The 15,627-nt window shown below is 37.8% G+C and overlaps 1 protein-coding gene across 1 annotated transcript; it reads right to left on the bottom strand.

Annotated features, from left to right (window-relative positions):
* Positions 1-688: 688 nt before the first annotated feature.
* RNF175 (ring finger protein 175) lies at positions 689-15,275 on the bottom strand. The gene is given in 10 exon segments (XM_030491363.1): positions 689-756; positions 2,149-2,272; positions 2,927-3,009; positions 3,012-3,039; positions 4,623-4,673; positions 4,675-4,754; positions 5,922-6,117; positions 13,086-13,185; positions 14,979-15,013; positions 15,258-15,275. Coding segments are annotated over 10 exon segments (783 nt in total).
* Positions 15,276-15,627: the final 352 nt, after the last annotated feature.

Here is a 15,627-nt window from a genome sequence, read left to right as displayed (position 1 = left end):
ATGTCAATCATTCAGCTGCTAAATGGCAAGACTTACACATCCATTTAGATCTGGTTGTCGTTTTTGTTTTTTTTTTGAGAAGCTGGTTATCAGAAGTTGGGCCTTTTGGCAGCAATTTCTTTTAATTGTTACTTTGAGAAAATAAAGAAAATGCTTTAAAAGCATGCTGTACAGTCTTGCTGTAATGCAAAAAGAGGCACTGTCCTGCAAAAGGGCGCATAACACCTTTTTAGGTTCGTAGAGTTCAACCAACTGCTATTTTCTCTAGTCTTTTAAAATTAAGTACAGAATTTACATATTGTAGGCAGGTAAATATCCAACACTTTGCATTCTGACTAATAATCTGAGTCGTATTCTAGACCCATTGAGTAACTAATGTCTTGGATGATGCTTATAACAACTGGTTGCCGAACCACCAGGTAGCAGAGCCAGTCCAAAAGTTGTCTATACAATATATGTGCGTTCCCACCTACTCTGTTGTTCAGCAGCCTGGAGAGAAAATGCAACAATAGGTAAATCTTGGTGTTTTTCTTAGCCAGAATCAAAGAAAAAGTATTGGGTTAAAATTTTGAAATGCCTTCTTTCCAACTTTTCTAATTCACTTTTTTTTTTTTTTTTTTTAATAGGGGTAGGGTTAAAATTAAGTATTCTCCCTATAAATGGTGAAAATAAGCTTCAAAAAAGCAAGTCAATCTGCTTCCACTTGAGCAGGTTTCTCCAGCTGCAGCAGCAGATCTTCAACTATCATTTTGTTTGCTAAAGGAAAAATGTTGTTTACTAACTACTAAGAGAAGGGGGAAAACCAGCACTTGTTCTGAAAGGGGATTATATCAATTTTGTTATTTCATTAAAGAGCAAAATCCGCTGCATGGTCTTTCTAAAACTGTGATTTACATTCTTTAAAATGTTCCTCTCATTATAAAAATGATTTCCGGATGTCTTAAAATCAAGAAGGAAGAAATATATGGACTTCTATTTTCCTAGCTTGCTTGGGGTCTTAGATAAGAGAAAGCCAAACATAACTATCATTTTCCCTACATGTAATTTTTCCTTAATAATAATTGGGTTTCCATTTATTTAATGTGGCCATCTCATCCTTCCACTGCAGATCAAAACAAGAATTAGTAAATAATCAGGCTACAGTTTAGAAAATCCAAATCAAAAGTGCTTGTTAGGGAGAGGGTAGGGGTTACTTAACATCCTCTTTGAATCAACTTTCTTAAGGCAGCATGAGTAAGCCTGGTTCTTGCTAACAAGGCACCAGCCATGGAAGTAGGATTTGTGAAACCTGGGATCAGGTGTATTGTTAAAGAGTTCTTTCAAATATAAAGAAGGCCCAGTGCTTACATCTGCAAACCTAGTCAAACCATCAACAGATAATTTTCATGACTGATTATGGATACTGCCTTATTTTATAACTGAGCAGTTTCAACTTACCTAAAATATTTAGAATATTTAGGATATTTAGAATTATTTTGATGTTAAATCCAATGTCCTGAACATCTAGACTGGTGTTCATATTTTCCAGCTTGCAAGAAGCCAGGATCCTTTTATGAACTGCAGAAGGGAGTGATTAGTAATATTGTTCCAACACATATGTGATACCTTTCACTTTAGTTTCTGGAATGCAAAGTGAGGAGTTGTTTGGTATGCCTGAGTATGAGATACTGGGTCTTCTGTAGGGCTGTAGGGCATGTATGTGCCATGTTTGAGAATGGTTCCACATCTGCCTTAAAACCACCCAGCAAACACAGCCCGAGGCACAGCTGGAGGAAATCCTCTGCTGTACAGGGGAGTCTAAATTAGCAGACCTGACCACTGGGCCAGCATGCCTAGTCTAACATACTGCCAGGCACACCCGCATCGGCTGTGCTTGAAGTACCTGGAAGGCAGATGTAGGCTTGAAACTATAGTATTATGGACACTCTTACAGTTCATCTGTCAAAAAGCTGCATGGCTTCAGCTTGTGTCACAGAACTGAAATATATTTCATGCTCCTATTTTTACTTTTGTGCTATGTTGTTTCTGAATATGGTTTTGGTTCCTTTTTTTTTCTTAGTGTTTGTTGCTGTTATTATTTTTTAATGCAGTATAAAGGAGGAGAAAACAAGTGTTCCATAACTACATGGAAAGGATACACAGGATTACAGGACAGCTGGTAGGTATTTTCAATGATCCCTTCTTCATTTATATCCACAAAAATTTTCTGCCCACAGACTGCACAGATATCATTGGACAAATTTCATGTCGGTATGCCACTGATGGTGTAAAACTGTCAAGATCAAATTTACAGAAAAAAAAGAAGCCGAAGAACAACAAATTATTTGCTTAAAGTCAAGGATGCATAAATACATTTTAAGTTCCATAAGAGATAAGGTCAGCACAAAAATGGCTACAGTTGTCTTAGTTTACTAAGTGCCAGGATGCACAGTTACCAAGAAATAAAATCTTACTGTTGGTGAAAGAAATTTAGCAACTGTGTGCTTGATTTTAAGTAACTGGGACATAAGAGATTTGTGCTGAGATAATCACCTTATTCAGAAAGGGAAGATAAGAGCTATAAAAAGGAAAGGGCAAGAGGAACCTTTCACAGGCTTTGGGGAAGTAAGAAGCTTTTCTCCTATGGCAGTTAGGAAAATTCTGTAGTCTCTTGTACATAGGGACCAACCTATTGGAAACCCCAAATCAGGCCCTGGCGTATGTCACTGGCTACTATTTCATTCAGACTATTTTAATCGTAAGATTGACGAGGGAGTTCAGCAGTTAGTCTGTGGCACAAAAATAGCTCTTCTCAAGAAAAGTAAGGTTAATTTACTGCAAAAGTATCAGTAGAACTTATTCTCATGAGCCCAGGGGCACAAGAGATTCAAGAGCTCACTTCCAGACCTTGCAAATAGTTTTCAGTATGATGATCCCCAGCACTTACACAAATGGTGGAAGCCATGTAGTCAGAACAAATCTCTGCCAAGTCTCTTTCCATCACTCCTTAGTACGGTCCATAAAAAATGGTGTCACAGCAAAATCCATGGATCCATCAGACTCGATTCAGTAATAAAACCACAAGAGTACTCAGATGCGTCTCTTCTTGTCCAAATCGCCAGAATAAAATATCAGCATTTTTACTCCAGTTAGCTCCTGCTTCCTTCAAACTGCAGGTTTAGTTTATTTTTCTTTTATAGCAGCAGACACCCTCATACTTGGAAGCACCAATATGCTTGATGGCAAGCAATGTCGAAAGTAGGCTATGCACTGCTTTTGGAGCCATGGCTACTCAGCTGTTATAGGAAGTCCAAGCTAACACATTTTCTTACAGAAAGGGACTTTGCTTAGAGTCTTATTATACAGAACAATTAGATAAATTTCTCTGTTTTGCAGAAGCAATGAGATCAGCCAAATCTAAATAAGGTGTAAGATGGCAGTACCTGAAAAAGCCCACTGTCCTCCTGAATAAAATCTTTGCTAAATTGCAGCAAACTGTTTAACCCACTATTTCGCCAAAACTCCAACCCAATAGAGTCTGCAAAAATGTAAACATCTCTTGTCATCTCTCTGAGATTATATGTGTTACAGGTCTTGGAAGACTGAAATCTGGCTACCAAATACTCATAAAACTGGAGCTTCTCATCATTAAAAAGGATTCATCATTTCTGCTGCAACACGGCACAAAGTGAAAACCTTTAAAATAGAGCTAACAAATTTTACAGTTATATCTTTGAAATACACTGGTGGAGGCATTTAGCTGGTTAAATACAATATCTCAGCAGAATAAAACTTAATGGTGTTGGTAACACAAGACTGTTAATTTTCTGCCCAGAATTTTCCATCAGAGCTATGTACTTTTGGGTTAATCAACTATAAAACATATGAGCAATAAATCTGACACTTAAAGGAGCAGCTGATTTATTTATGTGCACTATCTCCAATAGCTTCAAGAAGTATTGGACTTATAGCAGATGTATTATGTAGTTGATCTACACACTATTGAGGAATCCCTGGAATTTCTGGTCAGACTGTACCTCAAACAGGGTCTAGCACAGTAGCTCTGGCTGGGCTGCTTGTCAGACAGGAATTCTGGACAAACATAAAGAAAATGCAAATTCTACCCAGGCAAAAATTCTGGCTGGATGAAGAGTACAGCGTTGTCTTTGTCAATAGTCAAAATAAAAAGAGGAGAACCCCCTAGCAACATTATAGACCAGTAGAATGGGAAATCATAATTATCAGAAAGAATTACAATGTGGTTTTGATATGAATGTGCTCATCTATTTTTATCCTTTATGTCAAGCCTTTTTATGTCTCATCCCCTCCAGCTACATAAATGAAGAATTGAGGATTAATTTACTTAAATTAGGGGATTAAATGAGTGAACACATGTATGAAGTTTAAGGTTTTTCCCCTCCTCTCTTCACAACACAATCACAAGTTGTAAAATGACTAAATATCAGACTTCAGACCAACTAAGCAGTAATAAAAATCAAGAAGTAAGAGAACCTACAACTACACAACGTAAAAGGGATTTCATATGTTGAAGTGGGTGGTGAAGAGATCAGCCTGGAGCAGAAGTAAAATCTATCAAATAGGAAATTATAACAGTTGCCAATCCCAATTTTACCTGAAGATACTGACCTAAAGAATAAATTAAATCCAAACATAGTATTGGTGTAAATTAAATCCAAACATTATGGCTAGATAATCCACAATTCCAAATGCATAAATCAGTTTATAGATCAGGAGGAAACATTTGTAGACCAAGCAACGGATAAGGGAAAAGAAAGATTGCTCAAGACCTTAAGTGTTTTCCAGAGTGGCACAAAATGCAACATATGTAGCTTCTACTGAAGTATTCACATAAATTCAGTGCAAGTTTTACACTTCTCTCTTTCTTGCTTACTTAAAGGTGAATAAAAATGAAAAAGCTCACGGAAAAGAGAAGCAACCAAAACCTTTTTGTTTTGCTTAAGGCTTAGAATCATAGAATCATAGAATGGTTTGGGTTGGAAAGGACCTTAAGATCATCTAGTTCCAACTCCCCTGCCATGGGCTGGGACACCTCGCACTAAACCATGTGGCCCAAGGCTCTGTCGAACCTGGCCTTGAACACCGCCAGGGATGGAGCATTCACAACCTCCCTGGGCAACCCATTCCAGTGCTTCACCACCCTCACTGTAAAGAACTTCCTCCTTATATCTAATCTAAACTTCCTATGTTAAAGTTTGAAGCCATTACCCCTTGTCCTACCACTACAGTCCCTAAGGAAGAGACCCTCCCCAGCATCCTTGTAGGCCCCTGTAGGCTTCACATGAAATGGTAATTGTGAAGACATTGCTAATGTAATTAAAACTAACAGTTGGGAATTCTGAAGGAGGGAGATGTAGGCCAGAACAGGACAAGGCAGGTGAAAAGCAACTGAGGTAATTTAGATACAGTCAAGTCAGTATACTACTGATGAATTTTATCTAAAATACTTAAAAGTTAGCAGAAACAGCATCTGAAGCATTAATAATTGTCTTTGTGAGTCCAGGCTAGAGAGGCAGAGTTTCAGGAGACTGGAGAACGAAGAAGGAGACCTCTCTTTAGGGGAGTAAAGAGGGATCTAATAAATAAATTCAGACTATTTGGTATGTATACCAAATTGAGCTATCAGGCTAAATAACACCTGGGATGACTGCTGATGGTAAGAGTCTGCAGAAAGAAAAACCAAGATGGAACCAATGGAATGAATTTAATTTTAACTCTTGTTTAAGTCTTTTTCATTTGCATGTCATGTTTTATAACTGCTAATAGTCCTTTTTGTAATCTATGAAGATTTGTTTCAGGGAAATTCTTCTTTGCTCCTCTCCTACAGCTTTCCTTTAAGAAACAATACCAAAAAAGAAAACAAACCCCAAAATTAAGGCAAAAACAATAGAAAAGGATATACTGCTGTGTTCTTCCCAAGAAAGGCTTGCAGGTTGCTCTGAAAGTGATGTGACTGTTAATAACCGAGAACATTCCCCAAACGGACAGGGATCTACACCAGTAGAGCCTAATGGTGAAATAAAGAGGAACAACCCACACATACAGTAGTGTGACTAGCTGTTGACAAAATTGAGACAGTCATTTCAAAGTAATGACTTCCTATGGCTCCATTTTGCATGGTTAGGTTTGATTAACAGATTGCTAACCTGTAAAACTCATGCAAAAAATGTGACTTGTGCAGCATCTGATACAGGAGGGCCTTTGACCCCAGAATAACAATGTTATCTTGACTTGTACCTAATTACTAAATAATTAGTAATCCCAGTGCAGCAAATAGTTACAACACTAAGATACAACTCATCAGACCCCCACATCCTATCCTCAAAACACTGAACTGTCTATTGATAGAATTAATGCTACTGAAAAAAGAAAAAAACAGTTTGTTTTCTAATTCAAATCATATATGATGACTGCAGGACTAAAGCTTTGGTAGCAAGTTTTCTGAAATCAGTGGAGGCAGTTTGGCCTTTAAGCCTTAGAACTGTTCTTATAAACTTTCAGAAGGGCGCATCTGGCTGCATTAATTTGAGATGCTGCTCAGTTACATGACCACACTATTGAAGGTTTTTCTTAAAAGCTTTTTCTCAGCGCAACAAAATGCTGTGGTTTAAACTTTTAAATGTTTTTTCTAAACGAAATTGTATCAAACTTAATATGTATATTTGCTTGAATTGCCCACAGTGATGAAATATTCTACATTTTTTCCAATAAGCAAATATTTGAAACTCACTGAAGAGTCAAAAGTTGGTTCTCTCCATAATCACATTAATAAACCATAGATTTGGGATTGTGGAAATCTGATGGTGACAAAGATGAAGCAAGATGGACTTTGATATGCGTTTGCAGACTTACCACCTACATCCTTGCAGAAAGGGTACTAAAAATAAATAAAAAAAAATAATCTGAGGGGAGATGGTTTCCAAACTTACATTTGGTCTGGGGTGAGGGGATTTGTTAAATGCAAGCAAGAAACACAATCAGAGTAAAAAGCTATTTCTATGGAAGAGGAATCACCTTCCTTAACCCAATAAATAGAATTCTGAAGAAATGTGTGTTCCTTCCTGTAAAACTTAACACAGTTTTGCCACAGATTTCAACTGAAGCAGGACTGGATTCTTCTTCTTCTAAGAAAAAGGAGAAACTCTTAAAAAAACATCCCCCAAAACTTAGAAAGCACGCAATTATTGAGCAAACTGGTATTTCACAATGTAAGTTTAACAGCTAGAAACAACTGCGAAAGATAATAACACAGCATTATTAGATCACATAGCTATAATACATTTCTCCACCCTGCAGCCCTTCCTTTATGGTACCAGAGTCTGCTGCTTGTGACCATAAAAGTGACAGAGCTCCATCAGTGCCCATCTGGTATGCCACAGGTCAGTGGTCCCTACACATCCCTGACCGTGGATCCTGAGGTCTCCCGGTTTTCACTGGAGGCCACCAAAGGCTCCCTGCCTGCCTGCCTGCCTTGCTACTGTCACCCAATGTGATCACTCACCAATGTCCTTATGTACCATGGGTTGCTTTTTTTCAGTAGACTGAAAGTAAAGGCTGAATTTAAGTGGCAAAGCCAAAATTGAAAGGGACACATATCTTCAGTAAAGTAGCTACTTTCCAATACAAATCTGTAACAGAACTTTGTTATCACATTAGCTGCAAAATGAAATGCTAATTAATTTTAAAAATGGTATCACGACCTTCCCTCAGGTGATGCTGTTATCAGATCAATTAGTGTATATTGTTTGCAGTAATTGTTTCAGATTTGTTTATTGATTTTTATGTCTTCAGATTGTTAATTTTAATACTATTAACCTCTACATGAAATGTGTGGATATTTTGTCATGTAAATGAGGACAAAGATAGGAATCGAGTCATGTAGATGAAACCCTCAGTATTGATTTATTACTAATACTGGAAGGTCACCATCTGGACAATTCCATAAAATAATGCATCTGCATTGCTGCTAAATGTGAGCTTTAACATCTGGATCATATTATTCCAAATTTTCCTCATCCACCCATCATAGCAAGAGGAATTTCCTGACAAATCAGATTGCTGCCCAAAGGTAAAATGTTTTTCTCATTAGCGTACTTTAAATGAGCTCAAAAAGACCTAGAAGTGAAGTCAGCATCAGCGTCATAGACAACTTTCCCATTTCTAATTATGCAGATTAAATAGCTCATACAAGCACCAACCTAAAGATGTTCATCTGTCCTCTGTTTCTGCCACAACATTCCCCCAATTCTGAGTGAGTAAGAATGCCTATCACCAGCAAATTCAACAGAAGAGAGGAGTTCTACTACCTTTTCTATCTTATAGCATATGGTGAAAACTGCATACATAAAGAAAATAGCTGTATAATAATTAGATTTATTGTGAGAGACTGACCTTACTAGAACTTGTTAACTTGGCAACGCAAGCTACCTGGCTCTCTAAAAATCTAGTTTCCTTTGATGTAGAGATATTCAAATACTTAAAAACACATGCATGGAAGAAATAATAAATCATCTGTTATGGTTTCTTTAAGGTTTAAATTAATATGCTCATACATGAGAGTACATTGGAAATTGCGAGGGATTTTGATATTAAGTAAATCAACCAACCTTATTTTCAAGATTTGTCTCATTAGCTAGGTATAGAAATCAATGCTGTCATAAATATGCTGCTTCATTTTCCAACTATATTCCACAGTAAGTTCTTATTACTGCCACATGATTACATGACTGCCACATGATACAAGATATATAATCAGTAAAATGGGCAACTACATATGGGACAAGAAGTAAGGCCTTTGTGTTTGAAATTGTTCTGAGACCATTACAAATCTGCCTATCTCAGATATTTTAAGATTTCTATTATACCAGGGGAGAACAACATTGTCGATATATATTTATTTTTCATTAATGGACAGCTTTCATCAGCAAGCAAATTGCATTATAAGAATCAGCTGAGTACCTGGTAGTGAGAATTTCCTTTGGGAAAATACGGATTCAGAACACTAATAAGCTTTTTGCTTCCTTCCCCTTTTGATATGCTAGACTCCTGCCTTTATGTTGAGAAAAATTGATAGAATAGGCTAGAACAGGATAGAATGTTTTTTTTTGAGAATGGTAATTCTCTAGCTCTCTTTGTTGCCATCCCAGAGCACATAATACAGTTGCAAGTATATGTAACTGCCTGCATCTCGCTGCATTGGAGAAGTGCAAAATTTGTGTGCGAAATGGAAAAATGAGAGCATTATGTGAGCACAGATGCAAATCTTTTGAAAAAACAGGTTTTTACAATGTGAATTAGCAGAACACAGGCTCCATATTTATTTCTGAAAATCTCAGATAAAAATAACGAAATTCTCAAAAATAGCTGAGAAAAGATAATTTTCTCTAATCTGCTTCCTCATCACACAGACATTAACCCCAAACTGTCACCTACCTTCTAGAAGAAAAAGCAGCCTACATTTTATTTCAGTCCAAGATTTACTAGAAAAAACCCCTCCCTTATTTTTTGTTTCCCTCCCATGCTAGGATCACACCATGTTACTTTATATGTAGCCATCTGGTAAAGGGCAAACTCTTCCTTCTTGCCAAAATTATCCACAGCTGAGCCTTGGTTGCTTTGCTGTAACTTTTTGCTCTTGCCTCTTTGAAATAGGAGCCTTCTTGAGCAAGTTGGGGTTTTTAGGAGGACTTTTTACATTCTCAATAAGCCTGGATTGGAAGGCTTTGGAATGGTACAGGCCGTTGCTGTTTCTCTTGCATTTAGTAAGTAGTCACTGCTTTTTATTTTTGGGGCTTTTTTAAAGCAAGCTAATGAATGGCCTTTCCATTTTGGGCTGATTTTATGCTCCCTTTGACCTTCATTTCCTTTTCTTTCAAAAAGAAAACAAGCTTTTCTTTTTCACATGTTTGCATATGAGAAAGAGAGCAGGTTTTGATCAGAGAAAAAGAGCCTTAAGTTTACTCCCTCCAACTGAAAACAACATGTTCTACCTCTTTGTCTAATTTACTTTCTCTTTTGCTCCTAAGGATGCAAGCATATTGTTATAGGCAGGAGAAAGTGTTTGGTTTCTTTAGTATTAGCCACCGTTATGCCTAACCTATATGTGAACTATACAGGCATAAACCAAGCAGTCAAAAAGTGGATGGCAAGTAAGAGAAATGTGTAAGCAAGCAAAGGGAGAGGGCTGTTTTCTCCAGTGGTGAGCATATGGTTGTTTTTCAAATTTGACTTATTCAAATGTTTCCTACCAAATCAAACAAAAATGATATGCACATGAACACAAGTGTAATAACTGCCACCTGGAAGAAATGTACTGCAGAAATCTAGACCTGCCTGTGCTTAAGGGAGCGGTAGATGTATTTTTTTTGATTGTTTATTTTTATGGCAAATGGTCAATTTCCTGTATGCATTAACTAAGTTGCTTAAATCCTAAATGCCACGATCTTTACAGTTTCTGCTTCTAAATCAGGTTTCCTTATTTGATGCAACAACGTATATTAGCTATTTTTCATCTGTCTTTTGTAAGGATCTCATTAATCATTCAACTTTGCGTTTTAATGTTTTTCCTATTTGTTAGTTTTCAAAGTACAGTGGATCATATTTTTGCAGTTATTATACTGGTAGAAATTTGTGACTTGAGTATTACTGCATGATGTGCTTTTAAAGAAAGCAGGCTAATGCAGTGAGATCAACAGTGTATTTGAAAACTATACAAAAGTATCTGGATATGAAACATGAGGGCAGTTATAAATTAACACACAAACTTGTAAGTTGTTTTGGTGACAAACACTCAAAAATTACCTAACACGGAATAAATGCAATAAACCATCTACTGGCAGATACCCACTGTGAGTGATGTTTGCTATTATAAGATAACTTCATACATAGATAGATGATAGGTGTGAGAATATATTACTCTCCCAACTAAACAGAGCATGAAGCAGAACTGCCAAAACTCAGTGCAAAGTGAACTTCAGCTTCTGGTGCTACTATTTTTGCTGAAAGAAGCTCTGCTTCAGTTCCTCTTTTACTGGAGGAGGCCTTGCTGCTGCCACACAGCTAAGTACTGAAACTGAGGCCACAACACATTTCTGGTGCAGATGTTTTGTTTATTTTAAAAAGTACTGCAAACACACAAAACCCATCAAAAAGTCTTATTAAAGGGTTGTGATGGCTGTAATTGCATTGGAGCCTCCCTAAATTAGGCTAAATTTTATTTGCATTTCAATGTATATTTTTCTATATTGGTTATGTCACTCTGTAGGTGTGACTGGCTCCTGTAAATTAATAGTTGGGAATGAAGCTTCAATTGCTGAAGGCTAAGTTACCCAAGTAATAGAACTGTATCAAGTGTTGGCTATTGGCATTTTTGGCAGAGGTTAAGTCTATGTAGTGCACATTAACTAACTTTAAGTACTGCTGAGGAGTATAATGCCAATGCAACACAGACTGCATGGTTTTTAGACTCCCACAGGCTTTCCCAGGCAGATAGGGACCTTCACAGCTGCTCATCACTATATGAATACTCAGAGTTCAAGTGTGTCTCATCACTGATTCAACACCAGTCTCGTGCAAAATATTTTCAACGGAAAACAAAGACATGGACAGTCACTTCAGTGACTGAAGACACTGAGTGACTTCAGTTGCTTCAGTGTTGTGTTCTTTATTCTAAATTTCTATTGAAATCAGTAACACAAAATTGATGGGAAAGAAATACTTGAAAATCTCTGAACTGAGATGCTAATGTGAACAAAAAATGATTGAATCATACAGCAGAACTGGTCTAGAAGAGAAGTTATAGAAAACATAGTGGTAAAGTAGTATTGCATATGACTATACTATACATGCTCAGGTATTGTTTGCGCTCAGGGTTGGGTGTGTGTTTGCAAAGGTAGAGAGTTAGTGACATGAAGCTAAAATCCTCAATGAGGTGTGCTACTTGTGACTTCATTAGATACTTCACCTGCATATATGTTGTCATGATGAACTGTTTCTAAGTATAGCTGAAAAGCCTGTTTCACAATGTCTGTATCACACTCTTATGCCACTGTGAAACTCTACTAACAGTAAAGCTGTCATAGATCAGGCTGGTTTTATATCCCTGACTAAAACAATTTCTGTAAATTTTATCAAGGTTTCATTCTTTAGTGTTTAACAGACCTGTCAAATAGGGGGATATGATGCTTCAGAGCTTGAGGAGCAATTGCCAAGAGATAAAGTATTGATCATGACAGCTATTGATGTCACTGCTATTAAGACATTCAGTTACCAAAGACTGGATTTCAATCTACAGATGGCTTAGGGCAGTCATCAGCTGTTGAAGATGGCAAAGCTAAGAACATGCTTGTCTTCTTAAAATTCTGCCTGTCCAAAATACGTGTGTAATCCCCATTATTTGTTTACATGTACTTAAAACTCACATTGCTTTTTAAGGAATGGCTCTTTCTGAGATGCCTGTTTTTTAAAAGAACTATTGGATAGGGAGGTCAGGGGTGGAAGTCATGTCACTCTAGTTTTCTCAGGTTTGCAGAGAAGTCTGTGGTAGGGAAAAGGAAGTGACCTGGAGCACCATAAGCCCCAATTTTAGCACCCTAACCACAAGACAAGCTTTCTCTCTAGTTAGGCATGTGCATGAGTAAATTGATGAATAGGGGCCTTGGATTCTTTCAGTAAACCCTCTTTAGCATTACTTCAGCTAGATAAGCCTAGTAACCTTGTTCCGCCTAGTCCCTTATTAGACAGTTTGAAAACTCAAAGCCTTTTCCTCGAGAGCTTTTACCTACTAAAGACTGACCACAGCATCAGTATTCATGCACAGAAAATAAAATGCTAGTTGTTTTTAGTTCCTACATAAAAGCTATTCTCCATCTGACCAAAAGCCGTGGCTTGCTGCTTTCCACAGAGGCTCAGTTGTCTTGCTGGTTGTAAACCCTTAAGAACATGTCATGAGTCCCAAGTGTTATCTGATAAAGATCATGTCTTAACCATTACAGGTCCAAAACTGCTGTCTTCCTGACAAGCTATTCACACTGTGTGATTGACAGCGTCTTTGCTGTCACTGAAAGCACAATCTGGGCAACAGCTAAGGCTGCAATGAGAACAAGAACCATCTCAATATGCATTGATTCATATCCATAGTGCTTTGCATGCATCTTCCAATCTTGCAGCCTGAAAAGAAAATATACATGTTATTTTAAAAAGAAAAAAAAAAAAAAAAATCTAAATTGATAAATTGATTTGTTATACCTAGAGGTGACCGTAAGCCTACGTATGAGATACCTTATGAAGAAATAGGTTAGTGTTGTTATACATGAAGATATAAGGTAACAAACTAGATGAGAATACTTGGTCTTTGTAACTGGAACTATTATCCTGAAAAAGAAAATGGAAAGTAATGGGCAGAGTTGTCTTTTTTCTTTATTTTTCTAGTAACTCAGTCCTGAACATAAATATAGCCACAAATACATAGTGCCTATGAATTTTAAGTAGACATTTTGTAATTGCAGATCTGAGTCCCACATAATCTTTTAGCCCAAGGTTATGCAAACTCAGAAGAGGACTTTAACACCTGTTTCAGCTCCATTTGTAGCTGGTATTTATCTTCTTTCTAGAGTTAATGAAAGTTCCCTTGAGCCCCTAAGAAAGGAGTTCGTTAGGAGCTGTATAAATCAACCTTCTTCATAACTAAAGCTGAGTGAGCTTCTGTGTTAGATTTGAGCCTCATGCTCTTGTAGTAAGAATCTTGATCTTCAACCGAGCTTAACTCAAATTAACCTGGACGTCAGTTTTCCTCCAACCTGGAGCTTTCTGGGCCTGCATTTCAGAACTCAACAGCACCTCCTGGCTTCTAGTTCTGTGTATGCACTGAGTCCAGCGCGGCTGCACACTGAAACGAAGCTAAAGAGACAGACATGCACCGTCTCTCTTCCCCTTCTATGCTCTGGTTGCTGTGCAGAGAAACACCATGTGTATGGGCTGGAAGGGAGCTGCAGCATGCTCTGATTGACATCTTCCCGAGTTGATTCACAGATCAAGACTCTGTGTCCTGGTTTCTGATGGGCAGCAGCTACTCTGTTTGGACACAGTCAGTGTTAAATCAGTGGGGACCCAGATTTGAGCAAGGAACTACACAAAAGCCCAAAGCCATTCTTTGCTACTATTACTTGCTATCTCCCATGTTAACCAAACTTTGAATCCAATTAAAACCTTCAACTTTGCAGAAATCTGGGTATAGGTTTAAAACGTGTGGTTCTTCCCTATCGCTTCTTCAGAAGCAAAAGTGCAAGAGCAGCCACACTTTTGTCCATTTAAAAAGAAATTGCTAGCTGATGGACACTGCACTCAAATGCCATAGAACCAAAGTGGGTACCAATACCAGTGTCAAACATCTCCTCAGCTTTATGCAAGTACCACAGAGTGCCACAACTTCTTTGCCGGCAGTGTGCTTGTGTTAAGCATTTTGAAGCAGCTCGTTGGCATGATGCACCTGATGTCCCTCAGGCTGCAATCAAGGGTGCCCCCTTATGGGAGCAAGACTGTAGCTGGAGATAGCATAATTAATTTGCATTCTAAGGAAAGGGGAGGCAGCAACAGTGGCATAACAAGCTTTTCTTCTCTGCATACTCCCCTCTCCCCCACAGGCAGGCATTAAAAAGATGGTTAAAGGACCATTTCTTTATATTAGATTTTCAAAGACAGGAAGTGTTATATTTATTGTACCTAAAGGAAAACATTGTACTAAACAGAAATCTCCATAACGATTGCTGTAAAGCTGTTCCCTATTTTGTTTTGCTGAGGAGCCAATTAAATTGACAGAATAAAAAGTTCCAGTAAATCGTTTCAAGAAAAGAAAATTCTTTACTAACTATACTTCTGCGAACAAAATGTTAAAGGTTTCTGGTCGCTGTAAATGTACAATTCATTTAATAACATGTTTGCAAGCAATATGTAAATTAACTTACTTCCATTGTTCCTCTGTTGATAAGAAATCATTTTCCTGAAATACATTCAAAACAAGTATTATAACTTCACGGCAAACACAGCCAGATGGGTTTTCTTCTCTTAACCCTCACCACACCTTCCACCCTTTGAGTTGCTGAACATGTTAGCAAGTTCCCTCTGTCCCTTTTGCCTAGAAAATGCTTAGAACCTTGCAGCTAGGCTGAGGGTGGTGGCCATGCTATTTCAATGGCTGCGATGTACAATGGTTGCAGCTAACAAATTCCCTCAGGGTGACTGACCAGTGGGGACCACGGCATACTCTAGACACCCATAGTTATAGCATAACTTCAGCTTGGCAGTTATCTGGAGCAACCTCCAGGTGCAAAACAGAGTGAAGGACATCAGATTGATCAGGGCTGAGTCCAGCTGAGTTATTAATATCTCCACAGATAGATATTTTGCTGCCTCTCTGGGTCTCCTGTACCAGTGAATTCTGGGGTTTTTTTCCTCAGTACATGGAGACAAAATCACTGCAACAAAATTAGAAGCTGATGTTTAAACAAAATGTCCCCCAGACTTAATCAAAAAGGTCCAGGTCTGATTTTTCAGCTACTCTAATTAGACAGCTGTACAGGTACACCATATAGCCTGTGGTATAGCTCACACAAA

Source organism: Strigops habroptila, chromosome 7 (genome assembly GCF_004027225.2).
Source record: "Strigops habroptila isolate Jane chromosome 7, bStrHab1.2.pri, whole genome shotgun sequence".
In the NCBI taxonomy this organism is placed as follows: domain Eukaryota; kingdom Metazoa; phylum Chordata; class Aves; order Psittaciformes; family Psittacidae; genus Strigops; species Strigops habroptila.
Note: the sequence above shows the minus strand (reverse complement) of the source record. Positions and strands in the feature narration are given on the sequence as shown.